At 38.1% G+C, this 18,989-nt stretch overlaps 1 protein-coding gene across 1 annotated transcript; it reads right to left on the reverse strand.

Annotated features, from left to right (window-relative positions):
- Positions 1-2,867: 2,867 nt before the first annotated feature.
- LOC122025485 (AT-hook motif nuclear-localized protein 17-like) lies at positions 2,868-4,108 on the reverse strand. Its single transcript, XM_042584298.1, has one exon. It carries the CDS (start codon positions 3,873-3,875, stop codon positions 2,979-2,981), a length of 897 nt encoding a protein of 298 aa, XP_042440232.1. The 5' UTR covers positions 3,876-4,108; the 3' UTR covers positions 2,868-2,978.
- Positions 4,109-18,989: the final 14,881 nt, after the last annotated feature.

The raw sequence follows: 18,989 nt of genomic DNA on the forward strand, positions 1-18,989 counted from the left end.
CTTTTCCTCAGATCAGTTTTCCCAACATGAGTTAGTACAGCATAATGTAACGATCGGCCTCACAGCCTAGTTAGTAGAAGGCGGGTCGTTACACATAAGGTGTTTGTTTAAATGACAAATAAGTGCAAGTACAAGAAAGCAATATTTAAAAGAAATTATTTTACTTTAAAATGACATGTACTGGACACAAGGTTCATGGGTGGACTCCTAGTTCGCCCCTAGGCCCCTAGATCATCTAGTAGTACCTTAATAGGTTCGGGATTAGCTACCTCAAATCTGATTAAGGATGCACGCAAAGTAGTACAATGCCGGGCTCAAGCAAGTTTATTATTATTTTCACTAATTATATAATACAAAGTTTTCAAACTTCGTTGTTTGTCTTAGTGGAAGTTTTTCTAAGGTTGAGAACCTGAGTTATAAAGTGCAACATTGATGAACTCTATAATATGCCAAGATTCCTGTTTTCATTACATTACTAGCATGCTTTTAAGTTGATGTTTTGCATGATAAACCTGTTTAAAAAAAAATACATGTCATGTACATATTTCTGAATTATGCGTTTTAGCATGAATTATTGTTAAGTGAATGTTTGTGTTTTCCCCAAGTAGTTTTGAAAAGCATGTTTCCATTGTTTGTGTTTTTCCAAGCAGTTTTGAAAAAGTATGTTTCCCTTTTAATGCTTGTTTTGTGAGTAAATGGCATTTACTGTTGGATCGTGATCGTTCGATAGAGGCGGGGGTGAATATCGATAACAGAAAACTTTCGTAAAGAGTAAGCACAACGGAAAAACAAAAGACAAGCCAACGAAAACACAACGATTTACTTGGTTCGGAGCCTTTGGCGACTCCTACTCCAAGGCCCGCACACGAGGGTACTTTCGATGGCCAATCACTATCAATTCGAAAATAGAATTACAAGATTAAAGTACAAGAACTGATAGAAAGAAAATATCGACTATAGAATAAAAAATAAAAGACAACATTGAGTCGGAGATCTTTTCGCAGCGTCGCAGAAGCACAGAGAAGTGGATCTTGAATTCTGAGTTATTTTTTGAGCTCCGCCTTTAACCCTCCTTATATAGGAGACTCGGGGCTCTTGGAACCTTCAGGGCGCCTCGACCATGACGTAGCCAACCCAACCAGGAGGCTCCACGTGTCGACGACGCGAGGAGGATAAACTTTGCCTCCGGGTGCCCGGGTACCTCCCGAGCGCCCGGACCTCCGGGCACCTGGGTACCTCCCGGGCGCCCGAATCCAAGTTTCCAGCATACTCCTTCCTGCAAGAAAAACTTTAGTCCTTGGCAATTATACCTTGCAACACAAATTGTTAGCATAGTTTTATAGATAAGGAAAACAGTAATTAGATTCCGTCTCTCCGACACTGGAATCTAGTCAAGATCTCGACTTAGAGTTCCGAGATGGTTCTAAGTCAGATCGGCACCTAAGCTCCCTTCCCGGGAACACGTCCTCACAGCCACTCTCCTCCAGTGACTTACCTCCACTTACCTGCCAGATGTCCGGTCAGCCCTTCGACCCATCTGGACTTCGTGCCAGCTATCCGGTCAGCCCGTTGACTTAGCTGGACTTCGTGCCAAACGTCCGGTTAGCTCGTTGACCCATTTGGACTTCGTGCCAGCTATCCGGTCGGCCCGTCGACCTAGCTGGGTTTCGTGCTAGACATCCGGTCAGCCCGTCAACCTGTCTGGACTTCTCATGCACACTCGGTCAGAGTGTTAGATCAACAGCAAAACTAACTTAACCTATTTTGTCATTCATCAAAACCTGGGTTCGACTGTTAGTGCTAACCACACTAACAATCTCCCCCTTTTTGATGGAATGACAACTTTTGGTTAAGGTAGTGTAAAATGCAAGTAAAACAAGCATTAACAGGTTTTTAAGTTAGTTTGTATTTTCAATTTATTTTAGCTAACTTAACCACCTAATCCTCCTCCTTTGGTATTCATCAAATACAAACATATTATAAATACAGAAAATTGCAATAAAGAATATGGACAATTGCAAGAGGTAAGATAATTAAAGATTTGCTTTAAAAACTATCTCTTAACCCTTTCAAAATAGCTAAGTTATAAAAAATAGTTAATTTTAGAAAGATAATTTAGTAATAAGTTTGCAGATTAATTTTCAACAGATAGTTTTTGCAACCATAAATTTATAAAAGCAAATTTTCAGGTTGAAGCAAAAAATTTTCAAAAAGTGTATAAGTTTCAAATTTCAAAATTTAATTTTCAAAGTAAGTTTTAACTTGAAATATTTTTCAACCATATAAAAGTAATTTTGCAAAAGTAAAATTTTCAAAATAAAATTTGCAAGATCCAAATTTTCAAAAATTAATTTTATTAAAATTTTAATGTATGGTTGAAATACTTTTCAAACATTAAGTGAGTAAAAATTGATTTTCAAAATTTAGTTTATCTCAATCGGTCTGGCATTCGACGTTCGTATGTCATGCTTACACATGAGTTAAATTTAGTTCAGTATAAATCCAAACTCTAAATTTATTTCCTCTACCCACCTATACATGAAAAGAAATCTCTCCCCGTATATTTATTTATATATATGTACAAAAATAAGTTAATCATCTACACGCGAAAGGGAATCTCCCCAGGTATTTATTTCTATGTACAATAATATAAATTAATCATATAAAATCATGAGATTCCAAATATAAAACGAAAATCTCATGTATCATAGAGTCTTGTTCTACCTTCCCGCCTTTCGATTCACATTTCTAACGGATGGATCCCTACCACTGGAACTCCGCGGACATTAAAATTACTCCACGTGAAATTTGAATTCTCATTGCAGAAAGTCTTCCACGCGTGCCGGGAGACAAGTTTATCCGTCATATAATTATTGAAAATTTCTAAAAAGGTATATTTTTTTTATTCTAAAATTACAGGGGCAATTTGAAAATAAACTAATTTTTTGGGGCAGAATGAAAATTTCTTTTATTTAAAGTCAGTAAGGCGGAGGCAGCGGCGGCCGGGAGGCAGTCGGCCAAACGACGTCCGGCGACACGTGACCGCTGTAGATGGGCATCCGGTGTTTGCTTTGATGCTTGTTCTCCTCCGCTTCATCGCTCCCTCCGGAAACGGAGACGGACACGGAGACATCGTCCTCTGCCGGCAGCTGGTGGAATGTCGGGTTCGCGAACCCCGCCGTGACGACCACCACTGTCCCCGCCGCAGTCAGAGGCCCGGCCACCGTCCCGCCCATCACATGCCCCCCTGGTGCTGCCATGGACACCGACACCGTCGTCCTGGTAGATCCCAGCGCCGCCATCGCCGGTGGCAGGACCGTCGCGGACATCGACAGGATCTCGAACCGGCCGCGGAACGCCACCGTAGCATCCGGCGGCTGCAGTAGCGCCACGTTCGAGACGGCGCCGGAGGCTCCTAGCACGCATACCCCGAGGCCTCGCTGGCGCGCGAAGCGCTCCAGCGAGTCAACCACGTCCCCGCCGCTAGGGATCTCGAGCACGTGGCACCCCATGCCGGACGACGCCGCCGCCGAAGGCGGCTGCGCCGTATCCTCCGCAAAATCAGCCGGTTTGGGCTTATTCTTGGATCCCGGAGGGCGTCCGCGCCGGCGCTTGGCCACCTCGATCGTCGCCCCGTCCCCTGCAGCCAGTATCCTTTTCTCCCCCGCCCCGTCCTGCTCTCCTTCCAGCTTGTAATGCTTCCTAATCTCTCCCCTGGTGAAGCGCGAGCTGTCCTCGCAGACGGAATACTCCGCCGGTCTCTCGTAGTACTGATTACCATGCTGCAGCTGCTGGAAGTGAACCCGCAGCATGACCTCCTCGCCCTGCTTGCTGCTCTGCGTCATCTTCTTCTCCAAGAAATTGTCGAAGAACATGTTTGATCAGATCGAATCGCAGAAGAAGAAGAAGGAATCTCTCTCTATATATATACACCGATCTCCTTCGGGAATTCAACAACTTGGAACAGTTATTGCTTCGACGGCAAGGAAGGGAAAAATAGCTGGTGCGCGCGTTCTCACCGCCTTCTCGCTTGTCTGCTCCTCTAGCTGTCCCTGTCGGTAGTGAACAGCAGTGGCTTCGTCGCATGCGCTTCTATGCTAGGGAGCAATGGGTAGGATGTAGGTATTTTGTACCAATCTTTATTTATTATATGTATATTCATATCTATAGATATATTTAATTTTCATATTAATTTTTATATCCATCTTATTTTCATATATTCATATTTTATCCATCATCTTATTATTCTCTATCAATTTTATTTTTTAAACAAAAATTATTTAAATATACTTATCAACTCGTTGAGTGAATATTTTTTATGAAAAAGAAAATAAAATAAGTATTGAAAAATCTTTTTTTTTAAGATGAAAAGTGGATTAAAAATTTTTATTTTTTAATAAAAAATAAAGCTATATATATATCTCCATATTTATAACTGATATAAAAAATTTATTCATATCCTTTCCCCTTCAAATCGGATGATAAATTATCCATAAAGAGAGCTGCTTTTATCCCTCGACAGCATCCCCTCCCTCTCCCCTCTCTATATCCATTTCAAATGACTCCTTTACCCTTTTCTTTTTATTTTTTTAAATTTTATTTAATTTTCATTTAATTTTATTTTATTTTAATTAATTTTATTTTAAAATAGATCTCATATTTATATATTTTTAATTTATTTAGTTTTATGTAGTTTTTATTTTTAATTAATTTAATTAATTATTTTTTATCAATAGGATATTTTTTCAATTTTATTTAATTTTTATTTAGTTTTATTTTTTAATCAATTTTATTTATTATTTTTTAATCAATACTTTATTTTTACAATTTTATATAAATTTAATTTAGTTTTATTTTTTAATTAATTTTGTTTATTATTTTTTATCAATACTTTATTTTTTAATTTTATATAAATTTTATTTAGCTTTATTTTTTAATTAATTTTATTTATTATTATTTCATAATACTTCTATTTTTTCAATTTATTAATTTTTAAAGTATTTTTTATTGATTTTATTTTTTTTAATCAATTTTTTTATCAATTTTTATGGGTTTTATTTTTTTTAATAATTTTTTTATATGTTTATAATTTTTTTTTATTTTTAGTTATAAATTTTAGGAGTTATTATTTGTAAAAATTTTAAAAAGTTTAAAAATATAGATCAAAATAAAAATTATATATTTAAAATTAATAAAAATACTAACAATTAATAGCGTACACATTCATAACTTAGAACAAATATTTTTTTTCAAATGAAGAGTATATGTAATAATAAAAAAAAATATAGAAATATATAAAACTAAAAATTTTAAAAAGATGAGAGATTTTGACATGTGTCAAGGATTAGAAGAGGGGTAATTTAAAGGGATAAGAGATTTTGACATAAGTCAAGGGTTGGAAGGGGTAATTTAAAGGGAGAGTAGATTATGACATATGTCAAAGCGTTGAAGAGGGGTAATTTAAAGGGAGGGTGTGTTTTGACAGGTGTCAATGGTTGGAGGATGGGTAATTTAAAGGGATAAGAGATTTTGACATATGTCAAGGGTTGGAAGGGGGTAATTTAAAGGGAGAATAGATTCTGACATATGTCAAAGCGTTGAAAAGGGGTAATTTAAAGGGAGAGTGTATTTTGACAGGTGTCAATGGTTGGAGGATGGATAATTTAAAGAGGGTGAGAGATTCTGACATGTATTATGTGTCAAGGGTTGGAAGGAGGGATGATTTAAAGGAAAAGAAGGTTCTAACATGTGTTAAGAGTTTAATAAACAGAATGAATTTAAAAATAAAACTAAATAATTTTTTTTAGATAAAAAAAAGTCACTTGAATGGGAGAGAGAGGAGGGGGGAGGGGGTGGGCGGTGTAAGGGGGGAAAGAAATTTGCTTTGTTTGTTTGTTTATTTTTTTGTTTTTTAATCTGTTTTTAAATTTTTTATCAATTTTATTTTTTAATAATTTTTTATTATATATTTATAATTTTTATTTATTTTTAGTTACAGATTTTAAGAGTTATCAACACTTAAAGCTCCAAGGATGGGTGATTTAAGAAGAGGGGAGGTTCTGACATGTGTCCAGTGTTGGAGGGGTAATTTAAAGGGAGAGGGGTATTTTGACACGTGTCAAGGATTGGAGGATATACGGGTAATCTAAAGAGAGTAAGAAGTTCTGACATGTGTTAAGAGTTGAAAATGAGATAATTTAAAAGGATGAAAGATTTTGACATGTATCAAGGATTGGAAAGAGGTAATTTAAAGGGATGAGAGATTTTAACATATGTTAAAGGTAGAAAGGGGATAATTTAAAATGAATAGAGGTTCTGACACATGTCAAGAGTTGAAGATGAATAATTTAAAGGAGGGGTGTTTTGAAAAAAAAATTATAAATAAAATAAATAAAATTGATTAAAAAATAAAATTAAATAAAATTTTAAAAAATAATAATCAAAATTAATTTAAAAATAAAACTAAATAAAAATTAAATAAAATTTAAAAATATATAAGTATTGATGAAAATAACAATAAATTAAATAAAATAAAAAATTAAATCAAATTAAAAAATATATAAGTATTATGAAAAAATAATAAATAAAATTTAAAAAATAAAGAAAAAAGAAAGGGCATGAACAATTTACATCCATTAAATCCGAATGAAATTCCATCACTATTCTCTGCGAGGTGGGAAGTCGGAGCACGTGCATACGCGAACAATAGTCAACATCGGCAGCGCGAGGACGACGAAGTGAGAAGGCAACGGAGGGGAGGAGTAGCCGTCAAGGGCGATGGAAGTGGGCGTTGATTGGTCAAACTGTGGGCCCCGGCCCCGTCAATCATGGCCGTGTTGTTGCGGGTGTCGGCCCAGTGGTCCAAAGCGGGAGACGCTGACGGCGAGTTTAATTTGGTTCAGAAACAGACGCGGATGCTGATCAGGGAAGCGGACTACGTGTCGAAATTGTATAGGAATAGAATACATTGTTTAGGTGGATGATGGAGACGTGTCAGCTCCACTTGGAATTTTAGTGAACTTGATTCCGGTGGATCTGACTGACTGAGTCAGATTTTAATATGATAAAATATAATTAACATAAGTATTTATTTAATTTTGATATTATATTTAGGTACATTTTTTAATTTTATTTTTTATATTGCATTAATGTGTGTTAGTGTTCCTAAATCTAAATGACTTAAAATGTGATAAAATTATTTATTTTTTTAGAATTTTGATTTCATAATCTAATATAATAATATATCATGTTTTCATCATCGCACCACCTCAAAAAGATCACTCAAGCACTTAAAAGATCTATAATAAAATAGACTCAAAAATGACTTATGAGACATCTAAATGATCAAAAACTTCTATCCAGGGGAACTATAAGATAGAGGCATAATTTTTACGGACATAATTAAATTGATACTCTAGTAGTTGAATTGTATCGCATATAAAACCAAGGTATAGAATTGTTAAAGACCTCAAAATAAATGTCTTTACAGAAAAAAAAAACTAAAATTATAAAGATGAGGAGTCTTTGCTAAATTTACATATAATTATAAATTATAACAAAAAATAGGATGATTAGAAGAGGGAGAAGTTTTTTCTAAGGGTATGCATCTTTTAGAATTTAATCTCTGTTTCATTATAATAAATTTATTATCCTCTAATTAATTGGGCACCAGTGAAATTATAATTTACTTATTTAAAGAATATCATTTGAGGGATAATGTGAATAAACTATGCACGAATTACAGTTTGACAAAGAATAATAGTGTTTTAAATTATAGTTGGCTGTCACGTTCAATCTCAATCAATATTGTTGGCTTATAATGAATGAAGTTGGCGGATAACAATCACCCGGGACCTAAGGACTGTCCCATGTGATAGAGAGGTATATCACATGAACATTCGTCCAGTACAGTAGAATTGAGATCTTTGAACAGATGAGTTTAGTGGTCATTTGATTAAAAATTATTTATTAAAAATAATAAAATGGTTCTATTTGAACTTCAATGGATTGGCTAGATTTTAATCTATTAGATAAGATTATATAATCTATTATAAGATTAGTCAACTGTTAAAAAAATCACAGTTTCATATAATCTTTGCTGCACTTTTGCCTGATGGATATAAAAATAAGTGTGCAAACGGATTTTTAATCCACATAAAAGTGTTCGGTACAATCAAGCATGTCATATGCCTAGTTAGTACGAGGTCTTTAACTTTTTTATTTTGAGAATGATTGATGGGGGTTTTCTGATAATTTTTTATTTATCAGGATAAATCCGAAAATATTTGTAATGGAGATATAACAATCTAATATTTAGATTTATCATTTTATCAAAAAAAATTATCATATAATATATTATAATTAAAAATTTAATTGAACGGCTCGATCCGAACCGGAGGACCAACTGAGTTGACTCGTCCGCGACGCAGCCCCGGATCCACCAGGTCGCTCCCTTGCAGCAGCGGCGGCGGCGGCTCCCTTGCAGATTTAATAAAACTTATCACAAACTAAATATTAGACCTATGACAATAAAATTTACTAATCAATATAACTAATAGATTCCTAAGACTCCCTAATTTAAAGAATATATAAATTTTCAAATATATAAATCCATTAAGTTGATGGACCAAGAAAATTTAGAATCACTCTAAACTAAAATTAATGTAAACTTAAGAATCTCTTTAATATATCTATATCCTTAAATTTAAATTTGATGGCAATTGAGAACAATAAATTTTTAAATGGATAGAGAAAAAACTTTAAGAAACCATAAAATTTCAAGAGTAGTGAAAGTAATAAAAGTAAAATGGGCTGCGTGCTTTTGATATTATAAAAGTTAGATACTCCAAATAAACAATCCCGAAACTTCATAATTCAGTAAAATGATTATTTTAAAACCGTATAATATTTTTAAAAATAATTTATTCAACAAAAAAAAGGTAAATATGAAAATAAATATGAAAGTTATAAGAAACTCATTCTGTGAATAAAAGTCAACAGAACAGTTATATTCAAGTGTCTTTTTCTGGACCAGATCTTCTTGTAATAAAAAAAATGTATTAGGAGATAGTCCATTCTAAATTATGGCTATTAATCATAATTGATTGTAATTTTTTTTTTAAGTTCATCGTTCTCATGAGATTTAATTTAAATCGGAGCAGACAATCGGAGACTATCTAAAAGCCACTGGAAATGGACAAGTATCCAAATTATCATTCGCTGAGCGAGGTGATCTCAGGACGACCTCAACTGTCCGATCCGATCCAAATTATAATTTGATGGGATGATAAACTCAGAGAGAGATTACAACTAATTATGACCAATTCATAATTATAATCTGATCATAATTAAAAATGATTCATCTCCTGATCTATTTATTATGAACCAAAAGTACATCTTCTCTTTTACTATGACTATTGACTATTGGTCAAGTTTTGATAACTTCATCATCAATTTGTATTTAATTAAGTTATAGAATATAATAATATGATAAGAGAAAGAACATTAATGAAATCATCATCACTGAAGAAGCTCAAAATTGTTATAAATTTTAAATTCTCATACTCGTTAAGACCAATGTTTACTTGAGAGCAGGGTCATCCCAAGGAGAGCAGCGGAGAGGGCAGGCAAAAAAATTTAAAATGACCAAAGTATCCTTTTGCTTCCAACATTTAAATATCTAAAACTAATAAACATGAAAGAGAAATTGATGAAGACAACAACATTAACAGAATAAGATAAGAAATAATTAGCATGAAAATAAATCCCAAGTCTCGTTAAGCAAAGACATTTAGAATTGAAGGAATGAAAATAACATCCCTTAGTAAAAGTTCCTTGGATCTATAAGACAACATACAATTCATAAAAATGTGTATTTGTATATGCTAAAATGCTCTGAAGCAGAGTTTAGTTTTTTTAATCATCCAATGATTCATCCATGTCTAGACCTTGTGGTATATATCATTGGAGTCTTCCCATGAACTAGAGGGTTTGACTCCAAACAAAAAATTTTAATTCCATTCCATTCTACATTTTAACAAGAACATCTTAATCTGAATATTTTCTTTTGATTGATTACTTACGAAATATTTACCTTGCTATCTGTTTGATCTATAATGTGTGATGTCCATTCTGTCATCGTCGAAATTGCATTCCATGTTGTCATCTTTGCTAGGGAGTTCCTTCAGTCTCTGAAAACTTTCATCGAGGGAGTCAGAGGAAGCCGTGTGGGTAGAACTCTCCTAAGCTTGGAGAAACGGGAAAAACCTCTTTGCACCTAAATTAGTCTTTAAGTTCTGAAAACCTCTCATCATGGATACCCATGTTGAAGTTAATCGGGTGGTATCACCCATGTTTGGACCATCTGAGTGCATATCGGAGTCACTTCCCTCGAGCAATGAAACAGAAATCGGAGATGAGTCCTTTCCCTTCGCTGAAGGGTTTGTCAATTGCCGCCCCTGCTGTTCCCTTATAATGGCAAACTTGTTCACAATGGATTCACGGTTTGCAGTGTTTTTGCGAGACTCGTCTTTTGGAGGTTTTGATGGAGCCCCTGCATCCTCCTTTAGTAGAGTTGCTGCTGCTTTCATCTCCATAACCTCTCTGGACTGTAAGATTACCACCTAATTAGTACATGACAAAATAAATCATCCTTCACTTTTGACTCAATAATAATAGAACAATAACTTTTGAAACTATGGCACAACACAAGATTTTGAACTCTGATGTTGAGTGATATCAAGTTTTGATGATTTATCAAAATGATATGTTTTGATTGTTTCACCCGACATATGAGATTTTAAACCATACTTTATTTAATTTAAAACCCCCAAGTACTAAAGTTTTTCTCCACATTTCATATATTCCTACGCTACAATCTTAGCAAACAAAAGAAAATTGAATACTAACTAGTTTGTATTAGCGGTCTCACTTCAGTAATGATGGGGAAGAATATAATAATGATACAAAAGACTAAAAGGTAAGAGAAAAATCTAGGCCCCAAACCTTGCTAGCTTCCGGATTGAAAATGTGCTCTACCAAGTTAAAAGATAAGTTATCCAAGTACCAATTTTAGAAGTGGAAAAATTTAGTCTAAATTTGTCGAGTTCATACAAGTAAACTAGAAACAATTTTTTATTTTTTTAAAAAAAGGTAAGAACATATACATCATAGAATCAAAATCATGCTAACAAGGGGCAATCCTACCTTTCTGCAGGATTATGATTCCAGAAGGATTAAAACCATCTGTATTGGCGCCCTCCTGTTGAAGCTTAAGCCATTTCCAGCTTCCAAAAAAGTCAACTACTTGGTCGAAGAAATTGCTGGCCACCAAGAGTGTATATGACCATAATAAGTGGATAGATTTTGTTAAACCCTTTACCAAAGAACGGAACGGCATCATCAATGTTTCCCATTCTCTGTTTTTGCATAATCAGAAGAAAAAAAATATCAAGGATCAAATATTACACAATCTTGCAAAACGATCATAGTTAAGCCAATAACCATTGGGTATGACCATGAGGATGACAATGCCTATCTTCTAAAAGTAGAGCAAATAGTTAAAAACATAATCATCCTAATTTTCAACTAAAGATAGGCATTGTCATCATTCAAAATCTTATCTTTGAAACATTTTCCATTACTACAAAAACCAATTGACCAAATATCTGCTGCAATATGCATTATGCCTAAGGTGTAACGAATGTGTAAGCTCCCTCTCCCCTCTCTTTTCCCCTCCTCAACGACTAAGGTGACGACGTTACGGGCCAGACACATCCAACCTTTGATGCCTACGATTGGCCTTGGCTAACCGCGACTGGCCTTGGCCGCACACGACAGGCCTTAGCTAGCCTTTGCCTGCTTAGGTCTATAAGCGAGCTGAGCTGAGTCGAGATTTGGGGTGTTCAAGTTGATTTGATAAGGTAATCGAGCCAAGCGAAACTGAGTTTAAAATGAACCAACCCTTTAAAATGATTGTTCAAGCTTTCCTTGGTTTATTTTTTATGAGCTTGAGCTTATTTGAAGCTTGACTTGAGCTTGATTTGTTTAGATATTATTGAGCTCTCAATTCAAATGTAGATCCGTTACATTAATGGCCCCCCTAGTGTCGGCCCCACGGATATGGAGGGAGGTACATGCAGGTACACATGCGTCAAGCGCATGGTGGGATAAATCCCATGCCGTCAGTTCCTGACAATCGACCCCTAGCCATTACGCTAGAGATGTCATGCACCCACCATCTATGCTACGCCTTGGGGGCTCGAGCTCTCAATTCAAGCTTGGTTTGAGTTTAGTTCGAGCTTGATTTGTTTAGATGTTATTGAACTTTTAATTTAAGCTTGTTTGAAACGTTTAGTTGTTTGAATGGTTATTGAGCTTGATAATTCAAATTTATTTGTTTATTTTATTATTTATTTAGCATGTTGATAAGAGTTTTATTAATGAATATGGTTCATAAACATTATTCATAAATGTTGTTTACGAACGTTAATGAGCTAAACATATACAGGGGCGGATGTACCGGGGGCGGGGCCCCTTGTCGGCGGAACAGAAAAAAAAATCGAAGTGTAGCGGTAAAAAACTCTTCACAGTGACGAAGAAGAAATCGTAGTCGCAGGCTCAACGAAGAGACGAACAGTGCATTTAGTCGCAGGCTAAACATATACAGGGGCGGATGTACCGGGGGGGGGGGGGGGCGGCATCGGCGGTCGGCCCCCCTTGTCGGCGGAACAGAAAAAAAAATCGAAGCGTAGCGGTAAAAAACTCTTCACAGTGACGAAGAAGAAATCGTAGTCGCAGGCTCAACGAAGAGACGAACAGTGCATTTTGTTAGGATCGTTTGTACTCGGCTAGAGAGGGGGGTGTGAATAGCCGCCCCAAATTCTCGCGTTCTTCCTACAGTTAGGGTTAGTCGCAGCGGAAATACAAGGAAGAAACTAAGGAGAAGAAAAATAAACCGATGTAACGAGGTTCGGAGATGAACTCCTACTCCTCGGCGTGTCCGTATGGTGGACGAAGCCTACCAATCCGTCGGTGGATGAGTCCCCGGAGAACCGGCTAAATATGAGCTCCTTATGGGTGGAGAAACCTCGCCACAACTACTTCTTGCAACAGCAAGATAAGGAGTACAAATACAAGAGAAGCAAGAAGTAAATACACAGCAAATGTAAGCAACCCTTGCCTTCTTGTCGACTGTTGAAGAAGCAACAACTTCTCAGACGCCAACCACAGCAGCAGCTCAGTCGGAGTCCCAGCCGAAGGAAGAAGCTCACGCGAAGCTTGCGAAGAAGAGCTCAACAAAGCTCAAGCACGAGCAGCACTTCGCAAAAAGAAGAGGAAGAAGCGGTAGCACGAAGATGCCCTCGTCTCCTTTATACTGCGAAGAAGAAACAGCGAAGAAACTGGCCGTTGCGTTGCAGCGGCTAGAACCTGATCGATGCGTGGACCGATCAGGCCCTGCTGATCGGTCCCTAGACCGATCGATCGGTCTTCGAAACATTACGTGCGTACTACGATCGATGCGTGGACCGATCGAACCTGGATCGGTCCACAGACCGATCCCAACTCTTGGCTTTGAAGCTCTTCCTTCCGCGACATCGTCTCCTGATCGGTCGCCACGATCGATCAGGGAAGCTCCTGATCGGTCCACAGACCGATCAGGCGTCTTTCTCGTGGCTACTGATCACCTTCTGATCGGTCTGCAGACCGATCAGTAGCACACTGATCGGTCACCAGACCGATCAGATAACTAGTGACTTGGTTTTTGCCCAAACCAAGGCTTGATTCGGTCAACCTCGACCTGTTGGTACTTCATTCCTAGCATTTGGTCACTCCCTTGACCTGCTAGACTTCCCCGCCAAGTGTCCGGTCAATCCCTTTGACCTACTTGGACTTTCCTCAACACCAGATGTCCGATCATCCCTGATCCATCTGGATTTTCCCTTGCCTGGCTTCACTCACCCGGACTTTCACCTGGCTAACATCCCAGTTAGGACTTTCCCTCGTGCCAAGCTCCCTGCTTGGACTTCTCCGTGCCAAGTCTCCATACTTGGACTTTTCCAGTGCCAAGTCTCCATACTTGGACTTTTCCCGTGCCAAGTCTCCACACTTGGACTTTTCGCGTGCCAAGCTCACTGCTTGGACTTTTCCAGTGCCAAGTTCCTTGCTTGGACTTTTCTGTTGCCAAGTCTCCATACTTGGACTCTTTCCCGAATCAGGTCAACCAGGTCAACCTTGACCTACGGTTGCACCAATAATCTCCCAAACATCTATTCTTGTCCCATATCAAGAATACAACTCTTCCACGAGTGTCAAACATCAAAATACAACTCAACTAGGTCAACCTTGACCTAAGGTTGCACCAACAATCTTCCTAAGTCAAACATCAAAATACAACTCGAGTCAGGTCAACTCGAGTCAGGTCAACCAGGTCAACCTTGACCTAAGGTTGCACTAACAATCTCCCCCTTTTTGATGTTTGACAAAACCATAATAAAGTTAGGTTAATCAGATAACCTAACTTAGGTTTCCCAATGTTCTTCAATGTTCTTCCTTGAACATTATCTAGAACATTCTCCCATTTTCCAACACTCTCCTCCTTTTTGACACACATCAAAAAGGGAGAATCAAGGTCAAGAGTTTCCTCCTAATGAAAGTCTCATACCTTTCATTGAAACTCTTAATTTCCCCCTTGATACTAAACTCAACAATCAACTTAGTGACAATCCTATGTCACTAATCCTCAAAAGTCTTAAGGAGTAAAAACTCCCCCTAAGAGTCAACTCCCCTTGACAATTAGGTAAAAACTCTCCCTAAAGGTCAACTCCCCCTTGACCATTGCACCAACAATGTCTTGGAGAGTTTCAAACCTTTAGAAACCCGAAACTCAACTCCCAAAACTGAAATTTCAGACACTGCTGAAAATCGGCACGCACTGATCGGTCTTAAGACCGATCAAAAACCCCCTGGATCGGTCCCCCGATCCAGTCGATAATCGCCTTTGCACGTCCGATCGGTCACCGGACCGATCAGGCCTTCACCAGATCGCACCAAGCTCTCTGATCTTACCTGGATCGGTCCGCGGACCGATCAGGACTTCTGATCGGTCCTCGGACGATCTAGACTCTGACCAGTTTCGAAATTTCCTTCCCGAAATTCAGAAACTCCTAGAAAATTCCAGAAAATTCGAAAAATTGTGAAATTTTGAAGATACATTCCTCATAACATATACTATCATTGAAAAATAGTTTTCAATGAAAATAACTTCCATTTTCTAATCTTGATACAAAGTTCAAAAACTTTGAAATAGTTCAAGTTTAACTCAACTTTGTATCACAATGTTCAATGATGAATGCAATCACTAAGATGACTTCATCAAGGTTTTCCAAATCAATTTCAAAATGATTTTAAACCTTTTAATTTAGGACCATAATCTTAGGGCTAAATGTACATGACTTGTACACAAGCTTTCCCTATGATCCTCCATTTCTTGAATTAGGCTCATCTAGGTACAAGAAATATGCACCTTGATCCTAATTCATGATCCTAATATCTCACACACATCTAAAGTGTATCAAACACATCCATGGTAATTTTGATGTGAGATATGGGTTTAGGTATCTTAGACTAAGGTCTCATAAATTTTCTAAACACAAATTTGATCTCAATATCAAACTGTGTTTTTCATCCTTAAATCAATTCAATTGATTATTAATGCAAGAGATGATGACATGGCATAAAATGGTATCATAAATGAAAACATGTGCCAATGTCATGATGTCATGGCATAAAGTTTGAAACTTAAATAAACATGACATAAAAACTAGCCTGAGCATTATCATGACATTTCAAATGATAATAAAACTAAACATGATGTCATGACATGTGAGGGCAAACAATCATGGCAAGATTTAGCATAAATAAATATACCTAGATTACCTATCTAAGTATCCTTAACCACTTGGCTAACTTCAAATTTAATCCTAGATTGCCCCAAAATGCCAAAATCCTAATTTTGACACTTCTTGAACTCTAGATTAATTCATGCCACTTAAAGATCAAATTTATCCTCAAAACTTGGCATGTTTCATTTTTTTCTTCGAGAGTTATCTAGATTTTCCCAAATTGTGCCAATTGAGATTAAAAATGAAATTTCTAATCTTTAGGCACATTTAACTCTTCAAAGGAGTAAATGATAATTCCATTTCATTTTCAAAAGTTCTCAAAACCTTGAAAATGCTCCTTGAGTGTCAATTTCCTCAAAATTGGGTTAACTACCCTTCTAATCGGAGTTGACACTCTCTAACCCATTTATGGGGTAGAGAAGATGCTCCTAGGAACCCAATACCTATTAGAGCTCATTGGGTTCACTAAATATTCACTAGGGATAACTTCCCTAGCAACCCTCCTAATGACCCTCTTAGGCTTTAAAGCCTTGGTCATTTGGGTCTCATCAAGGTCAACTATAGGGGTGACTCCCCTTGTGACCTTGGTAATGGTCTTCCTAGCCCTAGGTTTTGTTCCATAATCGAATGAAACATTATGATAAGTGGGCTTGACCAATTGAGACTTAGGTTTGTGACCCAAACCTTTCTTGTCCTTGGACTTGGGTTTTTGACCCCTAGACCCTAGAGTCAAATCCTTAAGAGCCTTTTCTAGAGAGTCAAGTCTTGACCTCAAGACTTGATTTTCTTTCTCTAATACCTCAAGTTTTGATTTATCATTTTTCTTTGAGGTATTCCTAGGCATGTGTCTAGATGATTTGGGATTTCTATCTAGATTTTCCTTAGCCTTAGATGAGTTAATTCTAGGGTTAGCATTTCTAGAATTGTTCTTATCTAGGCTAACATGCTTGGCTCCTAAGCACATGTATCGATTTCTAGTATTAACATGCTTATCATTATTGACAATGACAATAAGACTACTAGCATGCATCCTACTAGAATTGCAAGAATGAGCTTTAAATGTTACCTTAGGGTTTGCCTTAGCTCCCCCTTTACACGTGTTTGGCCTCTTGTCCTTGTGAGGTTGCCTCCCCCTTGGACATTGACTCCTATAGTGTCCCCGTTGCTTGCATTGGAAGCACACCACGTGCTTCTTGCTCTTGCATGTCGGGACTCCGGCTTCCTTGACCTTTGGTGCCGGTGGAGTCTTTCTAACCCTCTTTGGACACTTACTCTTGTAGTGCCCAAACTTCCTACACTCAAAACACATTATGTGTAATTTGTTTGAAATCACAGTGTTTGAGTTACCTAGGGTTGTGGATGTAGATGAGCTTTCTTCTTCATCCCTTCCGGAGGTAGATGCCTCTTCTTGCTCCGATCTTGAACAAGAGCTCTCCTCCTCTTCTTCCTTGGATGTTGAGTAACCCTCAACTCCCAATTTGCTTCCTCCATGATGTGAGCTACTTGGCTCACTAGGCTCCTCTTCATGGAATTTTGCCAAATTGTTCCACAATTCCTTGGCGTTGTTGTACCTATCTATCTTGCACAAAACATTATTAGGTAAAGCAAATTCAATAATTTTTGTTACCTCGTCATTGATTTCGGATTGTCGGATTTGCTCTTTCGTCCACTCCTTCTTCTTGATAGGTTTTCCTTCCTCATCCATCGGAGGGGAAAACCCTTCTTGTACACAAAACCAATTTAACATATTAGTCCTAAGAAAATACATCATCCTTACCTTCCAATATGTGAAGTTGTCGTGAGACTCGTAGAAGGGTTGAATCGTGACATCTTCTCCATAGAGATCCATCTCTAGCTCGTGCTCCCGGTGTTGATCCGTCGAAGAGCGGCCTCGCTCCGATACCACTTGTTAGGATCGTTTGTACTCGGCTAGAGAAGGGGTGTGAATAGCCGCCCCAAATTCTCGCGTTCTTCCTACGATTAGGGTTAGTCGCGGAAATACAAGGAAGAAACTAAGGAGAAGAAAAACAAACCGATGTAACGAGGTTGGGAGATGAACTCCTACTCCTCGGCGTGTCAGTATGGTGGACGAAGCCTACCAATCCGTCGGTGCATGAGTCCCCGGGCCGGCTAAATATGAGCTCCTTATGGGTGGAGAAACCTCGCCACAACTACTTCTTGCAACAACAAGATAAGGAGTACAAATACAAGAGAAGCAAGAAGTAAATACACAGCAAATGTAAGCAACCCTTGCCTTCTTGTCGATGTTGAAGAAGCAACAGCTTCTCGGACGCCAACCACAGGAGTCCCAGCCGAAGGAAGAAGCTCACGCGAAGCTTGCGAAGAAGAGCTCAACAAAGCTCAAGCACCAGAGAAGTTTAGCGAAGAAGAAGAAGAAGAAGTATCACAGAAGATGCCCTTGTCTCCTTTATACTGCGAAGAAAAGCGGCGAAGAAACTGGCGTTGCGTTGCAGCTAGAACCTGATCGATGCGTGGACCGATCGGGCCTCGCTGATCGGTCCCTAGACCGATCGATCGATCTTCGAGACGTTGCGTCGCAACGACTAGATCCTGATCGGTCCATGGATCGATCCGAGCTCTGATCACTCTTGGCTTTGAAGCTCTTCCTTCCGCGACATCGTCTCCGATCGGTCCACGGATCAGAGGAAGCTCTGATCGGTCCGCAGGCCGATCAGCTCTTCCCTGGATGCTGATCGGTCCACAGATCGATCCCCTACGGTTCAGTGGCATCGATGCTATTCTTGATCGGTCACCAGACCGATCAGATAACTAGTGACTTGGTTTTTGCCCAAACCAAGTCCCAAGCCTTCCAAACCAACATTCGGTCAACCTCGACCTGTTGGTACTTCATTCCTAGCATCTGGTCACTCCCTTGACCTGCTAGACTTCCCCGCCAAGTGTCCGGTCAATCCCTTTGACCTACTTGGACTTTCCTCAACACCAGATGTCCGATCATCCCTGATCCATCCGGATTTTCCCTTGCCTGGCTTCACTCACCCGGACTTTCACCTGGCTAACATCCCAGTTAGGACTTTCCCTCGTGCCAAGCTCCCTGCTTGGACTTCT

Source organism: Zingiber officinale, chromosome 9B (assembly GCF_018446385.1).
Source record: "Zingiber officinale cultivar Zhangliang chromosome 9B, Zo_v1.1, whole genome shotgun sequence".
NCBI lineage: Eukaryota > Viridiplantae > Streptophyta > Magnoliopsida > Zingiberales > Zingiberaceae > Zingiber > Zingiber officinale.